We start from the raw sequence: 21,185 nt of genomic DNA on the forward strand, positions 1-21,185 counted from the left end.
CCGGAGTATTTCCAATTGTCTATACTTTTACTTCTACTCCACTACATCTCAAGAGGTAAATATTGTACTTTTACTCCACTACAATTATTTGAAAACTTTAGTTACTAGTTACTTTGCAGATATACGTATTACATTATAAAACATACATTAACCACTTTAGCCCTATTTTATACATAGGCTATTTGAAAATAGCCGCGTTGTGAGCTTGTAGATCGGCTATTTTCAAACATTTTAGTACTTTTACTTTTGGTACTTTAAGCACATTTTGATACCAATACTTTTGTACTACTCAAGTCCATTTTTAATTCCGGACTTTTACTTGTATCAGAGTACTTCGACATAGCAGCATTGATACTTTTACTTAAGTAAAACATTTGAGTACTCTTTCCACCGCTGCCCTCAAGTACCGACTGCGGCTCCGTTTCTAAACCCACCGTGTCCGTGACGGTAGGGGAATTCTTAAGAGCCTGGTTTCTGAAAGCAAACGACAAAAAAGAAATGTGTGTCTTAAGTCTTATGTGTGGAAAAGCGTGCCTGCAGGAATATCCATCAGACACTTTATCCCCTCTCCACTCTTCTCCCACACACGACCGGGTGGCATCTTTATGAGGCTTGACAAAGTGGCAGACAGAGAGAGGGGGGGGGGGCGAGGGGTCGGAGGGTAAGGTGCTGGGGTCCATTAGAAATGCGTTTCGCTCCGTCTCTCGGGTTACGTTGCCCGGGGAAGGGGGTTAGGGCCACGGTACATGTGGAAAAGAAATTCCACTCCATTTACAATTAAACGGGAATGATTAAATTGATTAAATTGCCTTTGCTTTGGTTCAGATGCAATTCATCTGTATGCCGTCTTTCTTTCTAATGTCGACGGAACTATAGGTGACTAGCAGTGGTGGAAAAAGTACTCAAATGTTTAACTGAAGTAAAAGTATCAATACTGCATTGTAGAAGTACTCCGTTACAAGTAAAAGTCCCGAATTCAAAATTTACTTGAGTAAAAGTACAAAAGTATTGGTGTCAAAATGTACTTAAAGTACCAAAAGTAAAAGTACTAAAATGTTTGAAAATAGCTGATCTACAAGCTCAAAACGCGTCGCGATGCAAATAGCCTTGGTATACAATAGGGCTAAAGTGGTTAACTCATTGAGTGCCATTGACGTGTTTCACGTGCTTTACCGCTATGGCGCAACGTGCCAATGACGTGTTTGACGTGTTTTTGAGAAAAATAAAAACATTTTTTTGAATTTTTTTTCAGAACCCAAGATATCATTATCTGATGATTTGCAGCTCCATCCACTCCTTGTTTAACTTATAACTGAAAAAGGCTGTATCTCCTTCCGAAGAACTTTTTTTTTTACTTTGAAAAAATCTCTGGCACTGGGACAACATAGCCAGAAATAAGTCTGGTACTCTGTGAGTTAATGTATGTTTTAAATTGTCATAATTTATATCTGCAAAGTAACTAGTAACTAAAGTTTTCAAATAATTGTAGTGGAGTAAAAGCACAATATTTGCCTCTGAGATGTAGTGGAGTAGAAGTAAAAGTATTGATAATTGGAAATACACCAGTAAAGTAAAAGTACCTCAAAATTGTGCTTAGGTACAGCACTTGAGTAAATGTACTTAGTTACTTTACACCACTGGTAACTAGAGAGAATATTTAACACAAAGCAAATACTACATGCCAAAAACACTGGCACAATATATAAGCCCCAGTAATCTAAGGCTGGTAGAGTTCGTCTACTGGCATTTGGCTGGTGTTAATTCCATGCCTTGATGTTAATTCTACGCAGAGCAGTGCTTACCAGGCATCTCGCCCCGAGCAAAAACCTCCTCATACCCTGGAGAGAAAACAAACCACAGAGTTCAACTGTTTAAATCACAACAACAGGGGCTCACTGATCCTACCACAATCCCCTCATTCACCTGATGCTCTGTCTATCTAAGCCGTGTAAGGCCTCAGGAACAGCGCATCTAAATGCCGTTGGGCTCCAACCTTGAAAAGAGGCCGAGATCCATTCCCAAACACTAAAACCACGGCCAGTAATCTGACATCCAATTACTGGAGCGTTGCAAAGGAGGACTCATTGTGCAGAGTCTCGCTGAGCACGGCGCCATTGCGCTAACAAAACACCACACCAACAGTGTAGATGGAAGAAACGCAAACAAATATCTACATCGCAGCATCATTGTTGCGGTTTCCAAGTTGTGAGACTGTGATCTTTAAAGTGGAAGATCTTCCAGACAGCTGCATAAACAAAAAGGCATTCTGGTGTTGTATAAAACAAATATTTGCAGTTTATTCCAGCAAAGGCTCGTTCTAAATTTTAGCATCTTATTTCTTCTCTTCCCCGGGAATATTTTTGGAATGTTTCTCTCTGGTACTGAAAAACAAATCATGGACAAAAGCCGCAACATGTAGCGATTCATCCCAGTGATCGACAATGTTCAAAAAAATCGCAGTGTAATTTCACTGCCGGTTTAGTACACATTGAACACATGCAGTAGAAGTAGAAGTGTTGAGATGGAAATCTATATGAAATCGTGGAGATTGTTATGTAGAGACCAAGTGAATGGGGGAGATACCATAGAATAGTGCTTTTATTACAGTCTGAGTCAATCAGTGCCATTTCGAGTATTACTCTTTTCCAGGAGAATAGGCATACGTTCCTAGTCAAACATTACTAAACTACCGGGGGCCTAGGGTTGAACGTTCCCGTCCATCGGCCACAGGGATTGGAGCATGTCAAAAATGTGGCAACCACTGTCACTGTTTAAACCAGCCAAATTGACTTTTAGAACCGAGTAAGGCTTTGAAAGTGTGATTCTACAAAATGTCTTCTAAATCCCAACAGTTTTATGAAAAACGTATGTTTCTATATCAGTGGTTCTCAAACTTTTTCATGTCAAGGAACCCCAAATTTATATGTATTTGGCCGCCGACCCCCCATCTCAAAATATTTTGTTCCAGGGACCCCCCAGAAGCAAAGACTTCAATTAAAGATGTTCGCTTTAAAAGAGAATATATTCAAAGATTTGCACACATTTTCACGATTTTTCAAAAATAGCAGATCTACAAGCATAGCGCGGCACTCGGTGCCGCGCTATGAGCTTGTAGATCTGCTATTTTTGAATAGCCAAAGTGTAAAATAATGCTTTTTAGCTCAAATCGAAAAATGACACAGATGCGTTCCAGGTCTTAATGGGTTTCTTAAAGTCCACTAGGCTATAATTTGCAGGATGGTCAGTGATCCACACACCATAAAAACGCAATGCTACGGTACCTCTCCACAATGACTAGATAGGAGATTAAACACACTAATATACAGCGAAGTTGCCTCTAATCATTAAGAGGCAATTACTGTAGTCATTAAGAGTCTAATGACTGATCTGGAGTCAGAGGGAAAATCCCTACGGCGGTTTTTGGCCGCCGCCGAGCAGGGTAACCGTTCTATCACCGATACCAGATCAGCACTACGCTAGCAGACCCGGGTCAAACAGAACATGAAGGAGCATTCGTTTGATTGAGTGGGGGGGGGCACATTTTATTCTTCAGGGGACTACTGAGACCAAGTAAGCTTAACCCATTAAGGCCTGAGGTTCCGATTCTACAAATGTCTTCTAGATCCTTTTTGAAAAAAAAAAACTTATGTTACTATGTGAGTGGTTCTCAAACTTTTTCAGGGCAAGGACCCCCAAAATGATATTTGGCCGCGGACCCACCCCATCTCAATTTATTTTTTCCCAGGGACCCCCCAGAAGCAACGATTTGAGTTACAAATGTTCGCTTAAAAAAAATAAACATTCAAAGATTTGCAAAAATGTTCTTGATTTTTCAAAAATAGCAGATATACAAGCTAAAAAAATGACACAGATGCATTCCAGGTCTTAATGGGTTAATATGATGAGAGAGAAGGGGGAGGTTCTAATCCGGTTTGGAGGACCAGTCTTGTTCTGTGACCCAGGTCCACCCTAGTTTACGTGTTTTTTTTTTACAGTGTACCGACCCAGAGTGTCATGTCCGCTCTTTTGGGAAAAGAGTGCCCCCCAGAGGTGATCGGGAACGGCAGCGAGTCCCTCGGGACCGTCTGCACCTGTAAAAGCCAGTTTTAGTCATACCGTTAATCACAGGGCAGGGGGCTCAGCTTGCAGCTGGAAAGATGGAAATGCGAGAAAAGCAGAAGAGGAAATAAACAGTTTCATTTTAAAAAATGTTATACGGTAAGTCAATTACTGAGAAAAAGACGGTACTGAAGTTTGCTATATTATTATATCTCTCAAAATACAGAAGCTGCATTCTCTTAACCCATTAAAGGGACACTTCACCCCAAAAAAACTTTGTTTCAATGACCAGTGGACCGGTAGGCACCGGTTCCGGTAGGAGACACAACGAGTCGTTGTGTCTCCTACCGGAACCGCTGCCGGTCATCAAATTATTGTCTTAGGAATGAGACAAAAAAATAAAAAAATATCCATGAATTCAAGTCTCCATGGGGTGACTAATCCATTGGGTGAAGTGTCCCTTTAAGACCGGAAAAGCGTCATTTTAGATTTATTTGGGCTATTCAAAAATAGCAGATATACAAGCTCATAGCGCGGCACCAAGTGCCGCGCTATGAGCTTGTAGATCTGCTATTTTTGAAAAATAGTGAAATGTTTTGCAGTTTGGCCAATTCTACAAATGTCTTCTAAATCCTAACAGTTTAAAAAAAAAATACTTATGTTGCTATAATATCAGTTGTTCTCAAACGTTTTCATGTCAAGGACCCCCAAAATGATATGTATTTGGCCACGGACCCCCATCTCAAAATATTTTGTTCCAGGGACCCCCAGTAGCAAAGATTTGAGTTACAAATGTTCGCTTTAAAAAGTATATATATTCAAAGATATGCACACACATATATATATATACTTTTTTTAAAGCAGATATACAAGCTCATAGCGCGGTATATCTGCTATTTTTTGAACAGCCAAAGTATAAAATAATGGCTTAAGTGGTAACACAGATGCGTTCCCGGTCTTAACTCATTCAGTGCCAAAAATATTTCTGGCTATATCACCCCTGTGCCAAGGCCAAAAATACATTGTAAAAAAAAAGTGCTTTGGAGCCGAGATACAGCCTTTTTCAGTAAAAAGTTAAACAAGAAGTGAATGGAGCAGCAAATCTTCAAATCATCATATCTTGGGTTCTGAACCTTTTTTTTCAAAAAAAAAAAAAAAAAAAAAAAAAAGATATTTTTTTGAGTTTTTTTTTTTTTTTTTTTTCATGACGTCTCAGACGTCATTGGCACTCTGGGCTTATGAAAAACGTGACGTCTGCGACGTCATTGGCACTTAATGAGTTAATGGGTTAATTTGTCAGGGTTCCCACGTCAATTAGTTACCTACAGCATCACCCTGGATTAGAAGGTACAGTATATCATTTTGCAATGAAACCATTCATGGCGTACTGACTCCTAACGCCTTGCGCCTGCACACTCCTCCATTACAGGAAAACAAAAACTCTACACCCTGCGGTACCAGTCTAGGAGGGTCGGTGATATTTACGTACTCTTGCCTTGCTGCTGCGAGGGGAAGGGAAGCCCCTTGGTCCTGTCCGGCGAGTACCCTCTGCTACTGACGCTGGAGCCGGAGCGACTGTGGGGGGAGCGGGCCACCTCTCTCCTCACGGGGGAGCGCTCTCTGATGGGGGGGAACGGGGCCGGGGCCGTCTTCCTCCTGTAGGGATCTCGGTCCTCTCTGTGGGAACGAGACGGCGATAATGAGCAATATACAGTATCTGGATTGCACATTTCTCTACAATATTACATAGTACTATCTATCAAGGAACAACATTAACCCATTTAACCCATTAAGACCATTCTGCAAACAAACAGTTTTCTGGAAAAAAAAACTATGTTTCTATATCAGTGGTGCTCAAACTTTTTCATGTCAAGGACCCCCAAAATGTATTATGTATTTGGCCACGGACCCCCATCTCAAAATACTTTGTTCCATGGACCCCCAGAAGCAAAGATTTGAGTTACAAATGTTCGCTTGAAAGAATATATATTAAAAGATTGGCACAGATTTTCACAATTTCTCAAAAATAGCAGATCTACAAGCTCAAGTGGTTACGGTTAAAAAAAAATCATACCACACAAAGATTTGGCGGACCCCCTGTAGTAACTCTGAGGACCCCCTAGGGGTCCCGGACCCCCTGTTGAAGACCCCTGTTCTAAGTGACAACATGTGTATTTGTTTTTGTTGTGCTTTTGATCTCAAAGCACTGTCGGTGAGACTTTTCGCCCTCTAAAAGATGGCTGACCAACACTGCCTACCCAATGCTGGCAACGTCAATTTCTTTGGTGCATATTTTGCACAACACTTTAGTGTTTAAGAGTGCTGGGAGTGTGCCATAAGCTAAATTCGACCCATTTTATTTCACATCGTCCTCCAAGTCTACTGGGCTAACGTTAGTACGGGTGCCGACTCAGGAACAATTTAACTTCACTAAATACAATTATCATAGCATTCACCCTTTTTCTTGACTTTGAAATCTTGCCCAGATTGAAAGCTGACATCCAGCATAATATGATCAGCTGTGATGGGTTGGGATGGGGGTGCTGACCATGGCACTTTCCCACAATAATACACTCAAGTCTCGCAACAGAAATCTTTAGAGAAGTCGTGTACTCGTACCCTCTGTCGAGGTTTAGGATGGCTTGCATCAGCGTATCGTCTCCCTCCGGTAGTGATCTGGCTGCCGGGTAGAGGGCCTGATTCCGCACGCTGGGAGGAGGTGGCGCCCGAGCACTGATGGGAGAAAAACACAAAAGGTCCACACTTAATCTATTAACCCATTAATAAGACCTGAGGCGATTCTTAAAAATGTTATCTAAATCCTAACAGTTTTTTGAAAAAAAAATATATATTTTTTTTTCAAGATTTTTCAAAAATAGCCAAAGAAATATAAAGTGACACAGATGCGTTCCAGGTCTTTAATGGGTTAAGACCTGAGGCTGATTCTACAAATGTCTTCTAAATCCTAACAGTTTAATAAAAAAAACATACGTTGCTATATCAGTGGTTCTCAGACTTTTTTTATGTGAAGGGCCCCCAAAATGATGTGTATTTGGCCGCGGACCCCCCATCTCAAAACATGTTCCAGGGACCCCCAGTGGCAAAGATTGAAGTTAAAAATGTTCCCTTTAAAAAATATATATATATATTCAAAGATTTGCACACATTTTCACAATTTTTCAAAAAGAGCAGATCTACAAGCTCATAGGGCGGCAATAGGTGCCGCGCTATGAGCTTGTAGATCTGCTATTTTTGAATAGCCAAAGTATAAAATAATGGTTTAAGTGGTTACACAGATGCGTTCCCGGTCTTAATGGGTTAAGCATAAAGAACATATTTCACTCGGGGCAGATTTATTCAACGCACGTTACAGTATCAAAACACATGTCCTTCTTTTATGGAACCAAAAAATGCTTAGATAGATACTCTATGCACAATGCACTAGAATAGCCCTATTTCTAAACAACTGAATCGAAGGAAGGAAGACGTCCATTCCCCCCAAAATAAGTTATTTTAACCCATTAAGACCGGGAACGCATCTGTGTGACATTTTTAGATCTCTTTGGCTATTTTTGAAAAATCGTGAACATTCGTGGCAAAATCTTGGATTATATATTTTTTAAAGCAAACATTTGTAAAATATTTAGTTCCAGGAACCCCCAGAAGCAAAGATTTGAGTTACAAATGTCTGCAAAAAATTTCAAAAATAGCAGATATATCTGCTATTTTTTGAATAGCCAAAGAAATCTAAAAACGACACACAGATGCGTTCCCGGTCTTAAAGAGTTAAGAGTGACTGGCGATTCATAACCAAATATGGTTGCGACTTGGCCCGATAGTCCTTACTGTAAGCAGATAGTGTTAATGTAGGAGGTGGAACATGTCCAACGTTCAGATAACAGTCTAAGAATGTCGACCGCACAGCTTCCGTCACTGGGCTTTGTCAGCGAGCTGCCATGACTCCACATAGCTGTCCACCCAGGTATGGCACAGCTAGTCCGAGTGAGATAAAAAAGGATCTTTTTCAAATGCCATTCAAGCTGAGGCCCAAGAACAACGGTTAATGTTAATATAACAATAATTGTAAAATAAGTGAACCCCTTTTTTTGTTTACCGGCAGTTTGCTTACTGAGACATATCCACTGGAGGAATGGGGTCAGCCAGCCAATATCTACTGATTAGCTAACCAGTAGATACTGGCTAGTGGCTAGCATAGCTGACCCCATTCTTTCTCATTAGCATTGTTATAAAATGCCAACAAGCTTCGAGTGGCCATTTCTACTATTGGACAAGACCCTTGGAAAGTGTGATATAAAACACAAACGTAGAAAAACCTGAACTATCCCTTTAGTGTGACTATGAGTGTTCCAGTTTGCTCTGAAAGAGTGGAAATGTATGGGAAAGAGTGAGAGTGGGTGTCTGATCTTTCACATATTAAGTCTCTCTCATTCACAAAGACACAGTAGACTTAGTAGGTTGGAGAGGAGATAAGAGCGCAGCAGCGCACTGGAGATTCTATGGTATAATTGATCAACGCAATGAAAGGGTCGTAGGATTTGTCACACTAGGCGAGAAAATACCCCCAAAGATTTAACATGTTTAATATTGACGACGTGTTGTCGTGGGGCAACGCAGAGGCAGAATGCTGGTCTTCTGACATGTCACATTACAAGAGGAAAAGACAGTTGTCGCAGACACAGGAATTTTGTCCAGGGGGGGGGGGGCTAAAATCGGGCTTAACACGATTTTAAGACCTGGAAGTTTGCATCTGTGTCACTTTTTGATTTGAGCTAAAAAGCATTATTTTACACTTTGGCTATTCAAAAATAGCAGATCTACAAGCTTGTAGCGCGGCACTCAATTTTGAAAAATCGTGAAAATGTGCAAATCTTTGAATATAAATTATATATTATTTAAAAGCAAAAAAAATTAACTCAAATCTTTGCTTCTGGGGGTCCCTGGAACTAAAAATGTTGAGATGGGGGTCCGCGGCCAAATACATATAATTTTGGGGGTCCTTGACATTTTTGTTTGAGCACCACTGACATAGAAACATACGTTTTTCAGAATACTGTTGGGATTCAGAAGACATTGGTAGAATCCGCTTCAGGTCTTAATGGGTTAAATGGGTCTAAGATTGTTTAGTGCGTACGGGCCTTAACCCCCCCCCCATGCCAGCCTTTCTGACTGCTCTGCACCCTGATCTCTCCAAACCAGCAATGAGCAGTCATGAAGTGGACCTGGCTGACACAGTGGTGGACAAAGTACTCATCCCCCAGTACTTGAGTCAAAGTATACTAGATACTCCCTGCACCCTGACTCTGTTTGACCAGAATGGAACAGAGCCTTCATTAGTATCATTGGCAACACCTGTGAAGGAATTAAGGAAGAGGCTCAATTTCTTTCCAATATGGCGGCTGTGCACAGAGCCTATTTGTAGCCTACCTATGGAGACCTGTGCTGCCCATGAACCATTTGTAGACACTGAGTGAGCATGAACAGTGTGTGGAGCCAGGCTGGCCTTAAGGCACAGCACTGTGTACCACAGGAGCCCTGAATAAGCGGAGACAGGCCAAAATATGGGGCAGACTAGACATGGATTTATGCTTAGTGCTATGTAAACAAACATTTCACACAGGGATATTCACACATTTCACGTACAGAGAGGCCCACCACTGCAGAGAGGATTGACTGCCCCCCCCCCCTGGCTAATTTGAAGGCAATGAGAGAACAGGAGACACATTCACTGTTCTGATGTGTGGAGACAGGCTGCCACCTGCTGGTCACTGGGAGAACACACTTCAGATGGGAAGATGGGATGCTCTTACCTCAAATGGATAGAGTAGGGCTGTCACAATTATTACATAATCGTCTAATCGCAATTATTTGAGATAATAACAATTATTTTTGCATAATTGTTTCCATGTTGAAAGATTTTCACACATTTTAACACATTGAATGCCAAAAACGGTCCGGACCGTTTTTGAGGGTCCAAACGAGAAGTGCCGAAAACGGTCCGGACCGTTTTTGACCCAATTCTATTTTTATACATGTGGGCCACGTGGGGCGCTAAAACGAAACTTTGACATCACCCAAGCAGTTTCTGAGAAGAAGAGGCTGGATGTGGCTCCATGTCAAAAATCCTTCCGGTCGGCGTTTTCAATGTTATCTCCTTGATTAAAAGCTTAATATCTCCATTTCTTTTTAATGTGGTGGAAACGAGCCGTTTTCGATCGGCGATCACGCTGCAATGGAGGGTCGCGTTGGAAATATTATTGTTCCAGGCGTTAGTCGGGACCCTCCGCCGTCTCGCACGCACGCTTTGTTTACATGCATTTCCGCGTCGGGGCTTCTCACAGCACGAAATGTATAACGCAAGTGGATGGAAGAAATGCTGGCACTCAACGTATAATATTTTAATAAACCTCTGGCACCCAATGTGTTAAATAACTCCCAAACCCCTGTAGCACTAGACCAGGGGTCGGCAACCCTAGATGTTTAAAGAGCCATTTTGGACCAAAACAAATCATACAAAATATGTCTGGAGCCGCAAACAATATTTAAGCCTTATAATGAAGGCAGCATAGGCATATTAGCCATATAAAGTGTATATTAGCCTATACAAATTACTAGTTACTTGCAAATAGTAAATGAGCATTCATTTTAATGTTGTCAAAATATTCCACGCAGCAGGATCAGTGTTGCCAGATTCTGTGAGAGAAACAAGCGACGAGGTCTATGAAAACAAGCCCAAAAGAAGCGACCAGTTTCACCACTTGAGCCCTATTAAATCAGCTATTTTCAAAAGTAATCTTGAAAGCAAGCCCAAATAAGCAACTACACTTCAGAAACAAGACAAAAGAAAAGCAACCAGCAACTGAATATTTACAAGCGACTTTACAGGAAAACAAGCCCAAAGTCGCTTATAGTAATCAGACATGGCAACACTGAGCAGGATCAGCGCGCACCACAGGACTTACTTGATAACTTTTCATTGCAGAGCAAACATTCAGGAAATCCATCTGAAGTGGCAATGAAAGCAAATGCCTCTGTCCACCAACTGTTAAATCCTCTGTTTTCCTCAGCTATCTTTCTTTTTTTGCCTTTAGAATCCATAGCCTAGCAGTGAACCACACACCCACCGGTTTGTTTACATGGCTGGCTGGCGCCGTGCCGAAACGTGTGTCGCAGGCTATGATGTAATTCTTAGTTGACAGAATTGTTGAAACTTAATATTTATTCTACACATTTTTACAACATTGGAAAAAGTAAGAATGTTTGTGTCACGTTTGGCCTCATACAGCAACCATAAATTAAAAATGTTATGTTAAAAAAAAGATATATATTAATTATTTCTTATTTTTTTTCTTATAATGCAACCATTATCTTTTAGAAACCATGTAAGCACTTTGGCGACATTACCCAAACTGGTCGATTGGCCGTCCTGTGTGTGGTGGCTCCTCTCTGGGGACCCTGTAGGGATATTCCTCCTGTAATTAAGAGCACAAAGTATTACACTTTAGGATGAAATGACAGAATCAAAACTACAGGATTAGGGGGGAAAACATCTTATTTTGAAAAAAGAATAGATACTGTATATCCATCCACAAGTGAAAATTGACACTGATCTTGTCACACAATAGGGTACTGTGCCGTGTTAATCCATTAAGACCGGGAAAGCATCTGTCATTTTAGATTTCTTTGCCGCGCTATGAGCTTGTAGAATCTGCTATTTTTGAAAAATTGTGAAAATGTGTGCACATTTTTGAATATATATATTTCTAAAGCGAACAGTTGTAAAACATTTTGTTCCAGGGACCCCCAGAAGCAAAGATTTGAGTTACAAATGTTCGCTTTAAGAAATATATATTCAAAGATTTGCACAAATGTTCACGATTTTTCAAAAATAGCAAATCTACAAGCTCATTCGGTGCCGCGCTGTGAGCTTGTAGATCTGCTCTTTTTGAATAGCCAAAGAAATCTAAAATGACAGAGACGCGTTCCCGGATTGAATGGGTTAACTTCCAGGAGTTGTCTGAAGAATGACTTGTACTTAAGAGCAGAAGTTTCACGTAACGAACACCAGGGGGCATCAGAGCTCTCTTCTGTAGAGCTGCAATGCTCAATAGAGCCTGGGTTAGTGGGTTATTGACACTTCTTGTAATTTTGTATCAATTACACACCCCATGAAGCATGAATTCATGGATGTATTTTAGTTTTTGTCGCAATCCTGAGTCAACAATGTGATCACCGGCGGAAAGATGCTAATGTATCCGGTAGGAGACTCAAAGGAGTCTCTTTGAGTCTCCTACCGGAAATACACCCGGTCATCAAATTATTGGCTCAGGAATGCGTCAAAAACAAACAAAATCTCCATGAATTCAAGGCTTCATGGGGAGTGTAATTGATAGAAAATAAGTACTTTTTTGGGTAGCAAATCAAAATCAGTTTAACCATATATTCAACCCTATATACATTGGCTTATATAAATCGAAACAATTTGGAATATTTTTGAAACATTTTAACAACACAAATCTTGTATGTGGGTCCCTGGCAGTAAATGTTTTCAGATGGGGGTCTGCAACCAAAAACATATTAATTTGGGGGTCCTTGACATGAAAAAGTCACTGCTTTAAAAAAGAACCACTGCTTTATAGCAGTGATTCTCAACCTTTTTTTTATTTATTTATAGGACCCCCTGTTTGACATTCATTAGGCCATGGATCCCCATTTCATACAATTAGTTTTCTCTAGAACACAAATTAAATGAACTACCTCATTGTTAACCCATTAAGACCAGGAAAGCATCTGTGTGTCATTTTTAGATTCCTTTGGCTATTAAAAAAATCACACCAGTGTGAAGAGAGTGGTGCCTTTCATGAGTTCATTTCGTTAGTTACTTTTTACAGACTTTGATGACTTCAAAGTATTTTTACTAATTTTAAGTACTTTAAAATGTTTTTATTGATTTGTACGTGTTTTTACTCATTTTAACATCTTTTAAGTATTTTTACTCATTTAAAGTATTTTTACTCATTTAAAGTATTTTTACTCAGTTTAGGAACTTTAAAGTATCTTTACTAATATTTAAGTATTTTTACTCGTTTTAAGTATTTTTACTCATTAAGTATTTTTACTCAAAAGTGTGTGTTGTGTGTGAGTGTGTGTGTGCGTGTGTGTGTATAATTAGTGTAACTGGTTGCATCTTTGTGTTGCAATCAGCCGCAGCTGTTGAGGCTGTGCTCAAACATACAGAGAGGCCGTGCTCATACACACAGACAGACACACAGACAGACAGACACACACCAGGACAAAGTCACTCCTTGGAGTGGCTAGCACCACTCAAAAATAGCAGATATACAAGCTCATAGCGCGGCACCGAGTGCTGCGCTTTGAGCTTGTAGATTTGCTAATTTTCTGTGAAAAATTGTGAAAGTGTGTGCAAATCTTTGAATATATATATTTTTAAAGCGAACATTTGTAACTCAAGTCTTATTGCTTCTGGGGGATTCTACAATTCTAAATCCTAACAGTTTTTTGAAAAAACTGTTGCTATAATATCAGTGGTTCTCAAACTTTTTCATGTCAAGGACCCCCAAAACAATATGCATTTGGCCGCGGACCCCCACCTGAAAATATGAAGATTTGAGTTCAAAATGTTCGCCTTAAAAAAAAAGAATTGCACACATTTTCACGATTTTTCAAAAATAGCAGATCTACAAGCTCATAGTGCCGCGCTATGAGCTTGTAGATCTGCTATTTTTGAATAGCCAAAGTATAAAATATGGATTAAGTGGTTAAAATGCTTTATTAACTCATTTTGCTGGGGACCCCCGGTACGCCCCAGAGGACCCCTGGGGGTCCCCAGACCCCACTTTGAGAACCAATGATCTATGGAACCAAATGAACTAAAAACACAGTGGTCAACTTGCCCTTGGTCGCGACGGAGGAACGGTCCGTCGCTCCGCGGGGAAGTGAACGTTGTCGTTGCCATGGTAGGCCCTTTGTTGATCTTCGCCGTGGTACTGCTGCTGCTGCTGCTGCTGCTGCTGCTGCTGCTGCTGCTGCTGCTGCTGTGTGCGCTGTGGGCCACCTCCGTTAGGGAAGAAGCGTCCGTCGTACTCGTAGTCGCCGCGGCCGTACCCGTCCTCAGGCCTGCTGTACGGACCCCTCCTCTCCGCCGGCCCAGCTGGTCGGGGGTACTGTGATGGGTAGCGTATTTTGTATTAAAAACGTGATAAAAAATTAAGCACTGCACAAAAAGTCTGTTCAATTTCATTAATTTTGTCTGCCACCATCTGTTATCAATTGAGTTTGCTTGAAATTGCTCAATTGCTATAGCCACGTGTTCACATTCCAGAGGTGGAAAGTAACTAAGTGCATTTATTTTTTAGGTATTTTGTACTTGAGTATTTCCAATTTCAAATACTTTTACTCCACTACATCTCAGAGGCATCTCTTTTTTCTAACTTTTTGAAGTTGATGCAGAATTAGCTAATTTGAGCTCTTAAATTGCTTTCAGGCTCATAAGGGGTTAATATATGATATAATCTGATGCCAATCCAAGTCACTGCTTTATCCCCGACAGCATAGTAGAAGCAACATTTTGGACTATATGAAGGTGTTAAATATATTTCTGAGTGAGGCAGGAATAAAGGAATAAAGACTAGTCCATAAAGACTAGGAATAAAGACTAGTCCAGAGTCAGACCAATGCAAAGTAAAGCATGAATGAGCTTGGCCCCAAAATTCCCTTATTTTGAAAAGGACAGTGAATGATCTGATTCTAGACATGGTTCTAAGCTGAAGAAAATAAGACTGAACTTAAGTGTCGCAAAGAGGTCTTACAGACACACCCTCTGAAATATCCTTCCTGAATAATGTGCCAAAAGACATTCACAAGGTGGATGGTGAGGCAGATAAAACCTGGCTGCACAAGTGACTCGTGACACGTTTATTATCATTGCATTCAGAATACAACAACATTCTGCACAGTTAACACAGTGTTAACGCTCTTATCATTAACACAAAAAAAGACAGAAGAGATTGTTTTTGGTGCTCCACTAGAGATACACAGATCCCCATTTTCTGTCCTTTTCTACTCAGAATTATTCACAATTAATCACTTGACTTGACTCCTGTTCTGCTGCTTCTTTCCCTCATTTCTCTAGATCATTTATCAGCCATCCTTCCTGCACCTTCTCCTTAATCTGGCTCTGGCTCTTGTATCTCAAGATTCCCATCCGTCCTTTTTTTCTCCTCGTCTCTTCCTCTGGAAGATCTGAGGGATGACAGCTGATCTGCTGTCTGGAACTATGATATCAGCCACACTGTTCATTCAAATCTGACAACTGCATTTGTAGTGGTACTAGTTTAAGCAAAGAGCAACAATAGAGATTAAACATTTTAGAATTCTTTAGCTATTCAAAAATAGCAGATATACAAGCTCATAGTGTGGCACTGAGTGCCGCGCTACAAACTTGTAGATCTGCTATTTTTGAAAGATCGTGAAAAAATATTTTTTACATTATTTTCAAAAAACTGAAAACATTTTTAGAATCGGCATCAGGTCTTAATGGGTTAAGTTATTTGTCATATCTGGCCTGTAGAATTTTTTATTACGAAGCCTAAATGGCAAACGGAAATAAAACATGTATTCATAATGTTCCAATGTTCAATGCCAAACACACAATTCAATCGTTAATCGCAATTATTTTGAGCGCTACTGTCAATCTGTCATAGGTCTGCCGGGTGCAGTCGATGCTTGCGAATGCAGCAACAGAAGAGCACTTGTTTTACCCAGCATTGAGTGGGTGGCAGCCAGATCATCTGGAGGCCACGCCAGACCTCTTGGTGGTCCTTAGATATGGAACTTAGAATCTCTCCTACAGTCTATTTTAAATACAACTGCGTCATTGAGAGATACAATGCCTTGTGTGTTGCACTGGCAAAGACTTGCTATCCATAAATCTTAGGTTAATCACAACCAGCTCACATCTTTATGCAATATGAGAAGTGAAAGCAAAAAAGGCACAGAGGAGAAAGGACAAGAAAGAAAACATATGTGACATGACTTCAAAACATCTGCATGTCATGTGTGAAATGTCGTGTTTGTAAAATCTCACCCCTCTCTCTGGTAAAAAGCGCTCATCATACGCATCTCGTACGCTCCTCTCTCTCCTGTACGTCACTGCAACAGGCAAAAAAAAAAGGGTGACATAAGACAACATAAACGAAAGCTTTCCTGTCACCACTGTGAGTCTTCATGCAGGATTTGATTTCCTAAATATTCTCCAACTTTCCGCATTCTATTCTTTCCCCAAACATTCATTTCTCAACAGGTTTTCAAGGCTCTCATCAGATCTATCCATGATTCCATTATGAGTCATGCGAATTGTTTTTGGATAACATGGCATTAGACCCTTGAGCAGGGGGGCGGGGGCAACTTTGATGATGGAGAGGGCCAGTATATTTCCACACTCACTCTAGAGGGCCACATTATACTGTCGGCCCATTCTATGTCACACAAAAGTAGCAAAAATAGCAGATCTACAAGCTCAAAACACGTCGCGCTGCGACACGTTTTGAGCTTGTAGATCTGCTATTTTTGAATTGGAATCCAGATTTTTTTTGGCAATTTATTTATTGGAATCCTGAAAAGCAAAATTGGTATTTAATTTCAAATGCATTTAGTTATACTTATGTTAACTTTATGAACTTAAATACAAAAACATTGGACATAAAAATACAATAGAATTTTAATACTAGTCATTAAGCTACTAATATAGACTGAAGTAATTAAAGCGGGTCATGTTTGCATCTTTGGAATCCCAATTGCCCATGTATGCCCTAAGAGGGTAAGTCGCCCCAAGCCCACCCCTGTTAAAAGACGTCATGGCATTAGCATATATTGTCCTTAAGTTGTGTGGGCTGAATGAAGGGGGTAATTGGGTAAATAGCGTATCTTTTTTAATGGGAGAGGAACAATACTGGTTCATTATGACTACTTACTTGTTGATTCGAGGACTTCTTTGAAGTCTTCAGTGCATGTAAGAAATGTACAATATCTTCAACACAATCTGGGGAAAGAAAAATAACGTAGCTTAATTGAATAAGTTAAATTAAATTCTGGCCTGAGCTCGAATTGCATGATCATATATTACACAAGACAATACAGTATTTCTATTTCATATTACAAGTTTCCCAAATTGTTGAAAACAAAAAGGTTGTTACTTGGAGACTGGAAATGTGTGAGAAAAATAACAGAGTGTGTGTGTGTGTGTGTGTGTGTGTGGGTGTGTGTGTGTGTGTGTGTGTGAGAGAGCTGAGCTCCCTTAAGGAAGGGGCCTGAGCTCCTATGACAACTGTGGGGGTCAATAATACACAACATTTATTATTCTTTCCCTAACCCTTAGGGATGAACTAATCAATTAAATCAATGATTATTAAAGACAATGAATAATCGATCATTTAACAAAATAATCAATTAATCAATCACTATTTGGGGCATGTCATTATAGGTGAACATTTTGAAAACAATCAAAACCTTTCAAACTAGTGCAATTAGCCAGAGTGTTTTTGCACAACACGGTTGTGAAGAATGAATAATCAAAAAGCTTTATTTGGCACTACTCATACAGGTGTGTGAGTGCGTGTGTGTGTGTGTGTGTGTGTGTGTGTGTGTGTGTGTGTGTGTGTGTGTGTGTGTGTGTGTGTGTGTGTGTGTGTGTGTGTGTGTGTGTGTGTGTGTGTGTGCAATAAGGCATATGAATGTGCAATAAAACATAGCCATTTAGCTGCAGAAAATATGTTTATACTATAGAAGAAAACACATATATACAAGCAGCAACATTAACAGTACTGTACTTAGTATTGTATACTAAAGCACCGGTAGTCACAGTAGTAGTCAACATCATGTGGGACAAAGTATAACATAGGGCACTGTAAAGGTGACTCTCCACCAAACAGACTGGAGTCTGTTGTAGTTGGAAGTAAAAAGGTTCTGTATCAGGGACCAGCCAATAAGATTCAGATTGGCCTCAGGCCGATGTTTTTCTGAGCCATTTATGGTGGGCAAGAACATAACTGCATGTGTGTGTGTAATCATGCTGTCTGTGTTACATTATGCAGATAGAAATACTATTGTTGTGAACTTGTGATCCATCTAGTCGTGTACCCAGTGTATACAAAATGTGGTGGGGAAAACTGAGCTACACTTTCTACCTGTCCACTCTACTACTAAGACATCAGAGACACATGGATCCCACAGATCAATCACCCAAAGAGAGATTGAATGGAGGAAAAAAAGTACAACACTGTGCAACCACACTGCAGCCAGATTTGTGAGCTGTTGTGACAGCAGAAGGATGTCCTTGTCCATTGGAAATACATTACAACAACCTCAAGGACTACTGATCACATGTGCACTCCAACTACCTTTAACCCAATTAAGACCTGAGGTTCCGATTATACAAATGCCTTCTAAATCCTGACAGTTTTTTGAGAAAATGTCAGTGGTTCTCAAACTTTTTCATGTCAAGGACCCCCAAAATGATATGTATTTGGCCGCCGACCCCCATCACAAAATATTTTGGTCCAGGGACCCCCAGAAGCAAAGATTTGAGTTAAAAATGTTCGCTTTAAAAGAATGTAAATATATTAATTTACACACATTTTCTCGATTAAAAAAAATAAATAGCAGATCTATAAGCTCATAGCGCGGCACTTGGTGCCGCACTATGAGCTTGTATGTCTGCTATTTTTGAATAGCCAAAGTGTAAAATAATGCTTTTTAGCTCAAATTAAAAATTGACACAGATGCGTTCCAGGTCTTAATGGGTTAAACACATATATATATATAAGAGAGAGAGAGAGAGAGAGAGAGAGAGCACCTCATGGTACCATAACACCACTCAGGCCTTAAAAACAAGGCTCCAGACATCCCAAAACAAAATGGTAAGGCTACTCCATGGCCTTTCACCTACAACTCATCTAAGCCCTGCTCACTTTGGAAGGGTCGGATTGGCTCAGGGTTTGAGGACAGAGAGTACAGCAACTTGCAATGGGCCTGGTCTACAAGATACACCACAACGTAAAGATCCCCATGTACCTGTCAAAGTACTTCAAAAACGTAAATGAAGTCCACAGTCACAACACCAGAGGTAGCTCCACTGATCACGTCCAACCCAGATTTGGCACAAACAAGGGGTTGAATTCGTTCTCCTGCTATGCAACAAAGATGTGGAATGCCCTACCAAAAGCAGTGAAGGAGAGTAAAACCCTCCTCCACCCTTCTCCTTCAAAACTGCCCTAAAAAGAGTACCTTCAGGTGGCTGCAATTCAAAACTGGCCCCTGTAAAAGTCAAAACCTCCCCCCCCCCTTTTTTTTCCCCCAGACTTTTTTACTGTACATATTTTTGTTTTTCTTATTTTTCATTTCTAAACTGTTTATATGATGTTCTGCATAGTAGTGTATATCCGTCTGTCATTTAATGTCACTATGAATTAAGTACAAAAGGACCCCATTTGAAACAAGCCAATGGCTTTCATAGGCTTTTTAATCCTATTTAGCTGACCTTGTATTTAAGCTGTACTTTCATGTGCTTTTCTCCCTGCAAACTTCTAAATAAAGTACAATCAATCAAATCAAAACCACTAACATGGCAGGACAATGTGAGAGTGACATTCGGGGCTGCACATGTTGCTCCACAAAACGTTATTATAACGTTTCATTTCATATTCCTCACAGCAACCTCCAGCTCACCTTCACAAACTAACACACAACAACAACGGTTCATGGGAGTTTTGAAATTATCCCCTCTTTTTAATCATCTTTGTGGACATTAACAGTGGTGGAAAAAGTACTCAAGATATTTTACTTAAGTTATAGTATCAGTACTGCAATATAGAAATACCCCGTTACAAGTCTGGAATTCTAAATTTACTTGAGTAAACGTACACAAGTATCAAAATGTACTCAAAAGTAAAAGTACTAAAATGTCTGAATTGATTGATTGATGTACTTTTTATTTAGTAAGACATGAGAATAACAGTACATGGAAGTACAACTTCACAATACAAGGTCTACTAAACTGGAAGACTCATTAAGCACTGAGCTTGTTTAAGATGAGAACCCCATGCACACAAATCATGATGAAAATTAATAGCAGATCTACAAGCTCACAAGCATTGTGAGCTTGTAGATCTCCTATTTTCAAATAGGGCTAAAGGGGTTAATGTATGTTTTATAATATAATAATTAATCATTGCAAAGTAACCAGTATTAAGTTTTCAAATAATTGTAGTGGAGTAAAAGCACAATATTTGCCTCTGAGATGTAGTGGAGTAGAAGTAAAAGTATTGGAAATTGGAAATACTCCAGTAAAAGTAAAGAAATGCCTCACAATTGTACTTAAGTACAGTACTTGAGTAAATGTACTTAAAGTTACTTACACCACTGGACATTGATAAGAATGCTAACGCTGTGGCTACATTAGCTAGCTTCGGACTGTATCAGTGCTATGGTCCACGCTATATAATGTAATCTAATGCAGCCCTTATCTGGTCTAAAGAGAGATATAGCTGTTTATAGTTCAACCCGACGCTCTGTTCATCTCAAATGTGTCATTAGGAACGACTGGGAGTGAGACTAGTGTACGAATGAACGTGTTATGAGGTTAAATCCGCTCACGGGAGGAACATTTACCCACCTTGTTGTCGCGCTTCTTCCCTCCACTTCCCCAGCTCTATTAGTGTTGTTGCCAGTCAATGCCAGCTCTTGAGAGAGAAATAAGCCGCCAGGTCTATGAAAACAAGCACAACACAAGCGAGCCCTTTGCCCTTTAAAGGAGTAGTTCACCCCAAAAAGTACTTATTTTCTATCAGTTACACACCCCATGAAGCCTTGAATTCATTGTCGCATTTCTGAGCCAATAATTTGATTCAATAAAGGAAGCAAATTAGACCCCGGCAACTACCGCCCTATTTCTATTCTTAGTTCCATCTCGAAAGTTAGTTGAAAATAGTTTATCAACAGGTTGAAAAGCATCTTCCTGAAAAAAATACTGCGGCATGGTCATGCTGGACCTCCAAAAGGCATTTGACACCGTAAATCATGGGGTGTGTAAG

The 21,185-nt window shown here is 40.1% G+C and overlaps 1 protein-coding gene across 3 annotated transcripts in view; it reads right to left on the minus strand.

Moving 5' to 3' along the window:
- pphln1 (periphilin 1) overlaps window positions 1-20,798 on the minus strand; it is a 48,808-nt gene extending 28,010 nt beyond the window's left edge. Inside the window, exons 1-8 of one of the 3 annotated variants that reach the window (XM_080421694.1) lie at window positions 20,768-20,798; window positions 17,070-17,137; window positions 16,184-16,248; window positions 13,992-14,261; window positions 11,482-11,549; window positions 6,679-6,792; window positions 5,549-5,736; window positions 4,005-4,091 (exon numbers count right to left, since the gene is read on the minus strand). In XM_080421694.1, the coding sequence (XP_080277820.1) occupies window positions 4,005-4,091; window positions 5,549-5,736; window positions 6,679-6,792; window positions 11,482-11,549; window positions 13,992-14,261; window positions 16,184-16,248; window position 17,070 (793 nt within the window). In that variant the 5' untranslated portion in view covers window positions 17,071-17,137; window positions 20,768-20,798. Of the gene's footprint in view, window positions 1-4,004; window positions 4,092-5,548; window positions 5,737-6,678; window positions 6,793-11,481; window positions 11,550-13,991; window positions 14,262-16,183; window positions 16,249-17,069; window positions 17,138-20,510; window positions 20,615-20,767 lie in introns of those variants that run through there. The other 2 variants (XM_080421695.1, XM_080421696.1) reach the window with 2 other exon arrangements.
- Between the last annotated feature and the right edge of the window lie 387 nt (window positions 20,799-21,185).

This window comes from Gymnoscopelus braueri (genome assembly GCF_963280865.1).
Source record: "Gymnoscopelus braueri genome assembly, chromosome: 23".
Lineage (NCBI taxonomy): Eukaryota > Metazoa > Chordata > Actinopteri > Myctophiformes > Myctophidae > Gymnoscopelus > Gymnoscopelus braueri.